The sequence below is a fragment of the Vanellus vanellus genome (genome assembly GCF_965231255.1).
Source record: "Vanellus vanellus genome assembly, chromosome: 4".
Lineage (NCBI taxonomy): Eukaryota > Metazoa > Chordata > Aves > Charadriiformes > Charadriidae > Vanellus > Vanellus vanellus.
Window position 1 is genome coordinate 46,155,219 of NC_138909.1, and position 12,520 is coordinate 46,167,738.

At 41.3% G+C, this 12,520-nt stretch overlaps 1 protein-coding gene across 1 annotated transcript in view; it reads left to right on the forward strand.

The window, feature by feature from the left end:
* SLC4A11 (solute carrier family 4 member 11) overlaps positions 1–12,520 on the forward strand; it is a gene marked incomplete at both ends in the record, with an annotated part of 90,403 nt that overhangs the window by 34,095 nt on the left and 43,788 nt on the right. Inside the window, 4 exons of the mRNA XM_082482777.1 lie at positions 2,009–2,055; positions 6,442–6,673; positions 7,312–7,374; positions 7,908–7,989. Of these exons, the coding sequence (XP_082338903.1) occupies positions 2,009–2,055; positions 6,442–6,673; positions 7,312–7,374; positions 7,908–7,989 (424 nt within the window). The remainder of the gene's footprint in view (positions 1–2,008; positions 2,056–6,441; positions 6,674–7,311; positions 7,375–7,907; positions 7,990–12,520) is intronic.

Below are 12,520 nucleotides of genomic sequence, written 5' to 3' on the forward strand. Positions count from 1 at the left end.
GTGTTGACAAAGCAGCACTCGGTGCTCATCTGTGATGAGTACCCGAGAGACCTGTCAGCAGAGAAGATTGAAACGTGCTTGAAACTGATAAGAGGAGCCAAGAGTTGCTGTATGGTAAAAAGACAATGTGAATTTCTGTTGTGTTTGCATGCATCCGTAAGGACAGACTGCAGATATCATTTTAGCATACGCTTGCTATTGTTCGGGGTTGTGGGTGTTTGTCTCTAGAACTATTTCTTGCAAGAGCAGAAAAACCAAAACATGTTTTCTCATCAATGAATATTTATGGCTTCCAAATCTTCCAGCATACTTTTGCATGTGTAATTAGGCTGTAAGTTGAGTAAGTGAGCATTGGAAAACTACAACTGTAAGAGCCTAGGGAAAATGCTTGATGTTTCTGGTTTATTTGGGTGCTTGCTTTTTAATAATAAATAGCATTTTTTTAGATGAAACAGCTTGTGTTTTTCAAAAGATGTGTCAACTAGTAATAATTGGGACCGTTGCACCAGTAGACTTGTCTACTTAAGTGATGCTTTTAATCACATGTACAGCATCCAAGTGAACTTTGGAAAAAGTTGGGTGATGTAACCAAAGCCTCTGAACCATCTTATTTTGTTTAGTGGGAGACAAAGGCAATCCTTTCTCTCTTCTGTACTGCAGTCAACTCTGTTCCCAGTTTTGAGTTGCAGCCTTTTAACCCCACTGTAGACATGACTTGAATTCCTGTTTGATCAGGGGAGGTTTTGGTTAAAGGAGCTTTCTGCATGCAAAAAATAATTGCTTTTTTTGAGTTCTGGTGTTTTCATGTGAATTGCATCCTCAGTCAGCTTATTTTTGGAGAGTAGTAGGGCTGGGCTTGAAGGTACCTGTGTGTGTGGTCAGCAGTTCTTGTAGGTTAGGATTTGGAAGTCCAGGTCTGCAAAGAAAGCAAAAACCTCATCCGAATAGCTGTAAGTGTGTTACATCTTGGTATTTTTCCACAGCTTGGCCTCTGGAAAAGTTTTTGGTCCTCGGTGGTTTTTTCCATGCTGTTGCTACGCTCATTTGAATGAAAACTGTTCATGTGTTTCATGTATAATTTTGGTAGCAGCTCAGACTTGCAGGTTTTTTGGACAATGTGAAGATGAGGACTTGGAAAAAGAAGGATGCACACGCAGTACCTTTGGTACTAGTGATGCTACAGAGAAGCTGTCTTGGCTGCAAGCAGTATGGAGTGGGCTTGTGGCAAAAACAACTGGGTTTTATTTGTGTTTTTAGCTTATACCCAAAAAATTGCTTCATAGATACCCTAAGAAAATGTTAATGCTGTTGCTTGGAATTTTGAACTGGGAACTTCCCGGGTACCCTCGTCCCTGTATCTTGGCTGCATATTAAGTGATGTTTAATAGTCTCTAAAGAGCAGTTTTCTTTCCCAAGAGCTCTGTTGCTTTACGCTTAGATTTATGGAGGCAGCGTGGCGAGTTGACAGGACACTAATGTGCTCATCTTCAAGTCACTGCGTGCGATCTCTCCCAACCCGCTCCCTTGGAAGTGCCTGGGTGTTGTTGACTCTTTAATGAGGACAAGAATGGTTTCCAAATGAGCATGATTCATGCAATCTTAGCCTCAATCTATCAAACAACGACGCATTGGATTAAATGATTACTTAAAGGATTAGGAGTTAGATTTTTGGGGGGAGTTGAGGGAAGAAGCGAAGAGTAAAAATATGTAGGGAATCCAAAGAAAAAACGAAACAAAGAAAAAAAACCAAAACCAAAAAACAACAACATAAAGGCTGCAAGATACAACCCCCAACAGATCAGATAATGCCACAGGCTGCTCGTACACTTGGTCTACGCTTCCAAAATGGGAAATGTAAAAATTGAATCTCTGCTTTTCTCTAGAGATCATCCTCTGCCAAGAGGGCAATACTGCACCTTGTTTTAAGCCTTCTGCTTGGTTCCTGCTGCCTGTCAGGTACCTGCAATGGTAACACTTTTCTGATTTTATTTTTTTCCTCCCTTTCTAGCTGAAAATGAAAGTGCTGGCTGCGTGTTACTGCACACATCAAGGAAGGTAAGTAGGGATGCTGTGTGATCAATTTTTTTTATCATCTAGAAGCAGAGAAGAGGATCTCAAAACATTCCATGGGGGTGGGGAGGTGGGTTTTACTGGCCTAAACAGAAAATATATTTATGTCTTTCCTTGAATTCCTCTGTCTTTATTTAAACCTTAAAGGCTATGTGCTGCTTGTTCTCCAAACAATTTCTCTGTAATTCTGATTGTTCCACTGCTTTTTGTCCCAGACAATTCCTTGACATGTTAATTCATCACTTTCTCTTCTGCAGCTGCCTGCAAAGCGATCCAAGTATATACCACAGAGAGTCAGGCTGCTGAGCTCCTCTCGAGCTGAAAGCAGAAACACCCAATAGACATTGCTGTGATTTGGTTTCCTGTTTATTCCAGCTAATCAGATCTGCCTTCACGAGGTTCAGCAGGAGTGAATTCCCTGGAAACACACAGTCTAGGAGGACGATTAGGAAGCAACGCTTAGTTTACACTTGCTCTCGAGATCATAACTCAGTAAGGATAAGGTGGAAACGCGTGCAAAAAAAAAAAAAAACCAACCCAAAAACCCCACAACCCACCTTGTATAGGTTGTATTACTACAGATCTCCAACTATGAAAGTATACAGAAAGTATGTAGAGAGGAAATAAGTTGGTATTTAATACTACATGCAGTCTTGGTCTTTGGGGCTGTGAGCCGTGGCTTTTAGTTGTCTGGACTCATCCCTCACCTGCCCGTTGGATGGGCTGGCTGGCTGTGTGAAAACTCATAGTATCGTTGATCCTGGGAAATCATATATCGTAGGCTTCGTTGAAGGTTGTGACTTGGGTTCTAACTTGGGTTCTTAAATCAGTGTACCAAAGCCTTGGGAGCTTTTTAGGGAAGCCCAGAGAGCTCTAACTCTGCTTTCCTTTAGGCCTCTGAGACAGCTCAAGTCCTGAAAAAGTATTTCAGCAGGCTGAGTTAGTAGGGGAAGGAAAAGAGTAGAAGAAACCTTCCCCCCAAGTTTAAAAACAAACAAACAAAACAACAAAAAATTAAACTGATATTCTGTCGTAGAAGTTAAAATAAGATATTCTGTGCTCAGGAATGGAAATGTATTTGTCAGTAACTTGTCTTGTCTAACACTAGTGCCAAGGTTCTGAGTTGTATACACTTGATGGAAAGTAACCTAAGAACTTAATCACTTAACGTGCAAATTCTAAGCCCAAATGCAGGATCTGCATTTGATAAGAAATAGTTGGAAACTGCTAACACGTGTCTCTTCTATTTTATTTTTCCTTTTTAGAGCTATAGGATTCTTGCTTTTCTTACCTGTAGTTCATGCTTGAGCATTTTAGTGTGGTGTTGAACGAGAAGTACTAGAGAGCTAGCATGCTTTATCAGGGCTTGAGAAAAGACACTATTGACAGTTTTTTGCCTCCAGGGAGGACAAGTGGAAATTGTGTGTTTCAAATGCAAAGGAAATTAGGACCTGAGTCATGAAAGAGATGGCTCCAAGTGTCTGGGAAGGGGGGGATCATTAGAAGGAGTGGCTGGGTCAGAGCTTTTTGTCCTGGAGACATTTTCCTGCTAGATTGAACCCATCTCTGGTGGTAGTCTGTGGTTCTTGTGCCTGTTTGAGAGTGCTGGAAGGGCAGTCTGTGTCTTGGGCAAGTTGCTATCTGGCATGGCACTTGGTAGACATAAATAAGGAGCAGCTATTTGACATGGTTTGAATTATTAATGACCATCACGGTGTATTTCTGAGGGACTTGCCCAGTGCAGCCATGGCAATGGCACAGGTAGAGCTCTGTTCAGGACAACATGCTTTTTTGGACACCCCTTCTTGTAGTATTCTTGCAGTGTTTGCAGGGGGAGGTGGTCTCCAGAGCGGTCACCCAGAAGAGAACTTGCATTTTGGGTTGCCTTGATGAGTAGTCTTGAGAGCCCTTTTTTGCACAGATCGAGTGTGAAACTTTGTCTTATGGTGGTTGGTCAAGAGACCTGCCTGAAGCCAGAGGAGGCTGTTTCAATGTGTTCCCCCTTTGGCACAACAGCCTCTTTTTTTTTTTTTTTTTTTTTCCATGATGCAATATGCAGCTTTGCAATCAAGGATACTCAATGCAATTAAAATGGCTATTGGGTAGCTGTCTTGAGTTTCTTGCTAAGCAGTTTCCAGCATCAAGTATCCTGGTGTGAACTGACTATATAGCTAAAAATATTTGTGAAGGAGCAGTCATTAATTTCTTCTGAAACCAGCAGGTGTCCTGACTGGAACAGTTCTGCTCTGAGCTATCTCTGCAGTGTTGCTGTAGCAGTTCTTCCATCTTGGTTTGTCTTAGGGAGTGATGTATTCATATCTTTTCATGGTGGCTAGTTGCCTTGTAGTGTGCATATCTTCCCCAATGTTATGGGAGTAATAGAAAGGGCAATACCAATCCTTATTTCCTGTAAAGGACTAGAAGCAGGGAAATAAACCAAGATTGATGTGTGGAACGTGATTTACACAAGGCATTGCCTGAAGTCTGTGGCACAGATGGAGCTGACTTGCAATAAGCCACTGAAAGCACTGTCATGTTGCAACAAGGAAATGATGCTGTTATGCACAGCTCACTGGATGATCAGTGTTGATTGAGATGACATGGGCAGATAATAGCCCTCTTCTGAATACCTTTGATTAACTTCCACCTTGTTAAATGCTGTCTAGGTCATTTGGCCTCTTTATTGTTTGAACGTACATCCTAGGTTGGATTCTGTATGCCACATGAGCTGAAATGAGTTGCCTTTAGGAGGTGGCTACTGGTCATATGGTGACCCCATGAACCTCAGTGTTACAGATGGTGATAGGTGTTTTAATCTGCTCTCATGCAGTAATAATTTGAGACTGACTTGGCCACTTGCAGCTACATGGTCTCTTTTAGATGGAGTTGCAATGTAGCTGTGTCACTGTCTCCTTTCCTAAGACCAGATGGTAACAAAGCCTTGAGGCTGGGAGCTAAAATCCTTCAGAGAATCCTCCCTCTCAAGGATGCTGTGTAAGAAGTGATTGATGCAAAGTAAAACAGTGCTAATTGCAATGGATGTGTACTGACAACTTGATAGTTGCTCTGATAATTACAGTAATTAGTGAGATATTAGCATTTTTTTCCCCGTGTCTAGGCTATAAATGGAAAAGGTATAGAGGGTATGTGAGAGGAGGGGATCCATGATTCAGGCTCTGGGGTGGCCCTGTAACTTGGGGGAGAACTGTGCTAAGGTCCTGATTGTAGAGTTAACTTGGTGTCAGATTTGTAAAAGTAACTCGGAGCTTGATTCTTACTGAGCTTAAGGGGAGCTGAGAGTTTAAATGTATCTTGACAATCTGGTCCTCAACATCATAAATTCAAGCCTGGCTGGTTTTCCATCAGAAGGAAGATCTGTATAACAAAGTGCTGTTCCCATTTTGTCACTCAGTCTTAAGCTGTTAAAGGGAAGGACAGGACTGTCAGTCCTTCTTGACCAGTATTGTGAGTGCTAACTCTGTGTGTGGATTTCCAAGGACGGAAATAGGAACAATGCATTTGTAGTTTGATCATTCAATTAATGAACTTCACAGCTGGCAAATAGAGAAAGGAGATGAGGTTCTGTAATACAGCATGGCTGTTTCTTCTGTCTCAAGACCAACAAGTCTGAGAGCAGAGGGAATCAGCAGAGTTGAGACAGTATCAGCCTTTGCTGTCTGGTTTTTGTTTGGTTGGGTTTTTTTTACTTCCTATCACACATTGGTTCAAAGCTAAATGTTATGCACAAAGGAAGAAAACTTACTTGGGAGTGGGAACAATAGAAATTTAGGAAGAATCAAAAAGGTTGATGGGCCAGATGGCATTCCCCATCTCCCACTTCAGGCTCCCTAACTGGGAGCACTGAGGAGAGATGGTTGCCAGCTTGAGAACTGGGTCAGGTTGCACTGAGATGCATACTAGTAACTCTTTCACACGCTGAGCTTGGAGTCAATTTCTTCCAAATAACTTCTCCCATGTTTTTGCAAACTTCTCAAATTATTTAAACCTAAAGAAGATTTAAAATGCTACCTTAAGCTCTTTTGCTTTTAGGGTGACTTCTGTGCTTTATCCTAGGCAACAAAACGATTTTTTAATTGTTTTCTATGTCAGGGTGTTAAATGGTGCCTAGGCATTCACCTATAGTGACTCTGTTAGGATAAGAATTGAAGATGCAGGCCTTCAGTGCATTAATGATACAACATAAAACTCCTTTTCTTCTATAACGTGATCTGAACAATCAAAGTGATTCCAGAATCAGTGGTTTGGTGGCAGTAACTTCAACAAAACTACTTGTGAACTACACAGATCCTAAGCTTTTGCTGTTAGGTATTGTGTGCAGTTGTCTAATGCTCTGACCCCTTCTTAACACAGTACCTGAAATTAAAGAATTTTGAGGAAGAAGTCAGAGCCCACCGAGACCTGGATGGGTTCTTGGCCAGAGCCAGCATCATCCTTGATGAAACGGCCACCTCCTTGGATGATGTTCTTCGAGAGATGCTGAAACACTTTGCTGAAGATCCTGAGAACATGGAGCCCAGCTGCAACTTTGAAAAAATCATGAGCACTTTATTCACGGATTCAGGGACCCCACGAGAAGGGAATGGTAATCAACTCTTGATTTGCTTTTGCCTGTGGGTTACTGTTGTCATCCTTTCTATTAGTGGCGTGTTGAACACTCACTACTATATGGTCCCCAGACTTGCATGTTGCATTAGACCCTGGGGCTCTATTTTTCCATGTCACCCAGGCTAACGGGTCTCAGGTTTCTGGGATTTTTATGTTTTGGTGGAGTCTTGCCCCCATTTCATTAAGATGACACGTGGTGGTGTTCTGTGGGTTGAAAAGTCTACAGCACTTCAGTGTCTTGTCTGTTTGAACCCATTAGGCGTACTTGTCCTCAGACAAGTGTCCAATGCTCTTCAGCAAAGAGACACTTGCCAGTGTCCCTTCAGAAATGGCTCCTTGACCTTGTGATTCTCCATCTGAATTCACACAGGCTGGGGAAGTTTGCTTTGGAGGAGTAATTGTTTAGGAAGTGCTAAGCCTTCATGTTGCTCCCAGCCCACTGGAAGGGATGAGAGGCACTTAGTTTTCCTCCAGAACATCAACTAGGGTAACCCTAGCCGATGTTGTTGGCTCACGTGTCACCTTAAGTTATCAGCAAATGTCATAGCGTAGTCTAAAACGCTACCTTTTAACCCAAGATGTAAAGAAGCTTAACTAAGCATTGTTTCTCTGTAGGCACCCATGACGTTTCAGAGTCAACAGGAATGAATACACAAACATGTACATCGCACCTCAAATGTAACTGTCACAGCCTGAGTGAATTTGTTTAACAGATATGTCAAGTCCTGAGCATGTAGTAAGCATGTTCATGCTTTAGTTACTTCTTCCTACCTGTCTTAAAGCTTCGCGTTTAATTTCTTTAATTTAGGCTTTCTGCCAATAAAGAAAAATTAAGCAGTGCCATAAAATAATCTGAGAACAGTAATTAGGAAAAGGGGGAGAGAGGGCAGGGGAGTCGGAAGACATCTCTTCCAGTCCTTTGTGTGTGTTAAGTAATGCTAATCTAATAACCTAATATTGCAGTAGGTTGATGTTGGGAGGAGAAAACACCTCTCTTTCCAAGCTGTGAATAGTTTAAGGACAGAATTCAGAAGCATCAGGACAAATGTTTCCATCTTTCTCTGTCACCCCCCACCCTTGCATCAGTCTACTGTGCAGATAAATAAGTATGCTTTGTCTTAGTACTCAGCTTCCTTTTGAAAGGAAATGTTATTTGCAGTTGCAAACCAAAGATGGACAGCCTGTAACATTTCCCTCTCTTCTTTTCCTAGTTCACCTCTTATCAGATACAATTCAAGGGGTCACAGCGACAGTCACAGGGGTGCAGTATCAACAGTCCTGGCTCTGTATCATGTAAGTACCTGGGTTAGATTAGCAGAATCCACTAGCTGCTCAAAACTTGTAACTTTTACTCCTGCTGGGAAGAATAGCGGTTCAGAACGTGCCTTTGTAAATTGGGATGGTGGTGCCCTCTCCATCTATGCATCCTGGCCTGTGGGATCTCAGTCTCAGCACTGGACTCCTCCTCTTTGCAAATGCTCAAGCAGCAGCCTGAGCAGAGATGACTACAGTCTCTACAGGGCATTAAGCTCTTGGATGCTATTGCAATCTGGTGTTAACAAGCTAAGAATGCTGAAAAAAAAACAAATCTGAACCAGAAAATGCTAGTTACTGAGAAATGTTAATGAGAGAAACTTCTGAAAGGGACAAGAAGCTGGTTTGTGGACTACTTTGCCTGCCAAAGTCTGGGAACTTGTACCAAAAGATTTCTTAGGTCCTTTGATGAAAACATCTAAACTTTGTAACTGAAAATTGAAGTCAGATTCTGACACTATTTAGACATGGAATACTTTGTCTGACAATTAATTCAGACACTAGTTAATTTTCAGCACTGTTAAACATTGGAGCAGACCCTTAAGACAGTAAGAACTCTGTCACCTGGGATTTGATGAGACGTGGTGGCTCCGCCCCAGCTTCCACTTGACCAAAACAAAGGTTTGAAATTATTGTCCTGAAGTGAAGTGTGTTGGGTGAGCCAAAATGTCCCTTCACAGAGGAAGGCCAGAACCTGTCCCTGAGCCAACCAAAGCAATATTTGACTTCTGTTGCTTTATGCATATGCAGTCTCTGAGTCAAGTTGTCAAGAAATATGTTAATTCCCAGAGAAATTACTAGGGTATGTTGGATAGGTGCCTGAAGGCTCAGGGAGTGTGTGAACATATTCTAGCCTTCACAGTCAGTTTGATTGCTAGGACAACTGTCAAAATAGTTTTCTTTCTACTAGCAGTTCTCCTATCCTCTACTTATGGCTGGGAAAAAAATATGGAGTATTCGGCCTTGGAAATAGATGATTTTGGAAAAGGGGGGGGACAAACACTAAAAACTTGAAATCAAAAAAGCACCAACAGACAAACAAAAAACCCCACCCTTGTTTCTAATCTCTTATGAAAGAGAAAAATGTGGTCTCTGTGTAAAAAGGTAACTATTGTATATCAGGGCACTGTTCTGTGAAAGAAGTGAACTGGATAATGTCTGTGCTGCACGTGCTACCGTCAGCTCTACTCTTACGCCTGGCATGCACAGAGCAGCCTGCACGAAGAAGATGAGTTTATACAGTAAAATGGTCTTTCTGTACTGATCAACCAAGAGGGCTTTTGAGCAGTTTTCTCCCTTTTGGATGCCATAGGTAGGATAGCAGCAATGAGGATACATACGTCCTAATCTAGGAAGAGTAGAGGGTGGAAGTTTCTATTGTGGCATGTGACATGGCTCTATGGAGGGCTTTGGAGAGTGTTGATTTAATAACAAAGTGTTTCTAGAGGTAACGATATGAGTGCTGTGACTATATAAATGAAGCTGAAAAGGGTAGGTTCAGCCTTTCTGTAGAAGTATGCCAAAGCTTTAAATGCTAGTATTACTCACGTGGATGCTTCCATGACAAGACATGATTTGAAAAATAAGCTTACAGCCTGAAGGTGTCTTGTGCAAAACTTTCCTTGTTTCTTCCTTTTGTTATTCTGAAGAGGGAGAAGAAAGTGGTGGGAAAGCAGTGATGAGTTATTAACTATAATTATCTAATTATTGCACTGTATTTCTGCTGTAGCTATTGTGCAACAGATTGTGAACCATATTTTTAGATCTTACATTTTTCTTGAAGTCAGATTGCAAAACAACTTCAAACTCTGAAGTAAAAGGAATTTGTTGATGAAAAATTTCCCCATATGAGTGGGAAGAACCTTTAAGATATCTGACTAAATTCAAGGATTCTTTATCCTTGAATTTAGTCTATACCGTCTGCTAAATTTGAAATTAGCACTGCTGGGGTTTTTTTTTGTGCACCTTAACTAACTTTTTATTCCAAGTGGATGAGATAGGCTTGAGTATCACGATAGGATTACATCAATGAGGAAGAGCAGCTCATAGATGCTTTTGGTAGTGCTGCTTTTGCATTGATTTCGAGGGGAAATACTAAAGCTGAAATTAGCTTAGAGTCAGAAAGAAAAAAACTTGTGTAGGATTTTCAGAGAGTTGTGCAGAGTCTGGCTGCAGAAGAGCATTCCTAATGTAAACAAAAATTTAGTTCCATCTCTTCTGTGCTGGAGAGTGTGCTGCTCTTTCTTTTCTGACTTATCCTCAGTGGTTCCTGACAGTTTCAGGTCTATTGAACTGCCAGCAAGGTCAGATGTGCCATATGGATCTGGGCTTATAGCCACATGACAGAACAAACTGTTGGGGAATTGAAGATCTCAAGGTTTGAATGTTCCACTGAAGTCCAGGAAAAAAATGAAAAAAATGGCTTCTGGTTCACAATAGGATTTAGGGTTTGTGTGTGTGTGTTTTTGTTTTTGTTGTTTTTTTTTGTGGTTTTTTTTTTGTTTTTGTTTTTGGTTTTTTTTTTTTTTTTTTTTTACCAAAACCTGATCCTGTTGAAGCCATACCTGGGTATGTAAGCTCATGGAAACCTTAAGACTCCTTCGTTAAAATTCTACATAGCTAAGAGCAGCACAGTACTTCATACCCCCCAAACAAGCAGTCTTCAGCTCTAGAAGAATGAAGGTTGCTAGGTATTTGTATACATGATGGTTTTCCAACTAGAGAGCAAATCTCCAAAGTTAGATTAGCTTCATCAGTCAAGGACATGATCTCATACCTTAGGAACCATGGACACAACTCTTTCTCCTATTCATAGCATTTGCCAGAACAGCAAGACAAACTGGCGTGGACATCTCTTGCTGCTTCACTGTGAAGCTGCTGGTTGATTGTTTCATTAGAGAGCTTGGGATGAGGCATAGCCAGACCTGTCCCAGAACAGGGAGTGATGGACTGTTATCCCGAGACTTAATCAGCTATTTAGCATGAGGAAGCTCTGCTCTTAGTAGGAGCTTAGGGAGGTACTTTTGTACCCCTCCAGCATGCAATGAATGCAGCAGATCAATATACTCTTCCATAGGGTGCTCTGAGTTCCCCATGAACCACCCAGAGCCTGGAGGAAGTAAACTGGGTGCTTTGTGTGTCTGGCTCAGGAAAGGTGGGGAAGAAGCCCCATGAGACCTATTGGTTTTGGTGTTGCACAGCTCTGGCTCAAAAAGCCCAAGGAAGATTTCCCCCCCGCCCCTCCTTTTCCAATGGCGAGTATAAGAAGAAGTGGCAGTCATCACAACACAAGTCCTGTTACACCCAATTCTTTCTTTTGCTCTCTGACAAATGGAGATGCAAATGCCTGGTTATCTACTTTTTGATTTTATTTTTCCCTTGGAGTGAAGGATACCTAATGCTAAAGATATTAAAGTAACTGTTAACTGACTGCTGATAGATCTCTCTCCTTGATGTCTACCTAGGAGAAACACCAGCTGAGTGGGTTATTGAACAAATGCTGGTTGAGCTGAGTGGAATTCCCCAGGCATTGCAACTTCCAGGCTATATTCTTCTTGCCAGGAGATGGATATAATTGCTTTCTTCCAAAGCTGAATCCTTAGAAAAACATGAAAGCAAGCCGCTTCATAGTCGGGATTGAGTAGTTGAAGAGCCATTTCCCTTCACTGCATTGATAAGGCACACGGATTGGTGAAGGACTTATTTTCAGTACATTTAACTGATTTGCTAAAGCTGTTTTAACAGGCAAAGCAGAGGAAAGAAGCCGTTCTGCAAGAAAACAGTGGTTTAGTGGTTTGTGTGCGCTCCGTATTGCTATAAAATTGCTTACTCTGATGTAGTGTGCAATTGCAATGATTCCTGCGGAGGAGAGTTTAACTCAGAAAAACCCAGGTAGCCTTTCAAAAACAGGTATTGTGAGGTTATTTTGGATATCAGGCAAGACTGCTGATCAAATAAAGTAAAGTTTAAGAGTAATAACTTCTCAGACTTAATGTATAACTGATTGTTGTGTGAAGCATGTTACTAATAGGCTTTGCATTACTTCTTTTGAGATCCATTTCATGTATTTAAGGATTTGTCCAGACCCAGAGGTTTGTGGATCTGTATAAAAGCCACATTGCTTCTGATTTAACTGTTGAATAGATTTCAAATAGAGATGTGTCAGTTACTGTGTATTCCTCAGAATAATCCCCCTTCTTTCAAAGAGCAAAATGGGATGCTATGGGAAATTTAACAGTTCAACTGTTTAAAACAAATATTATCCTTTAGAGGAATTATTACAAGATTTGCAGTCTTGTAAACAAGAGCTTCTTCTCCAAAATTTATAACCATCATCTCTCAAGTATTCTTTGGGTTCAAAGAACTGATTGATTTTCTTTTAAGTGCCTGTAGCCACCTTTGTAGGGCTGTCCAAGGTTATGCTGGAGAGCTGAAGCTCTTGCAGGTTCTGTGTTATGAGAAGGGAGTTCTCCAATTCAAACCCTTCATTAGGAATGATCTCCCTAAAGGA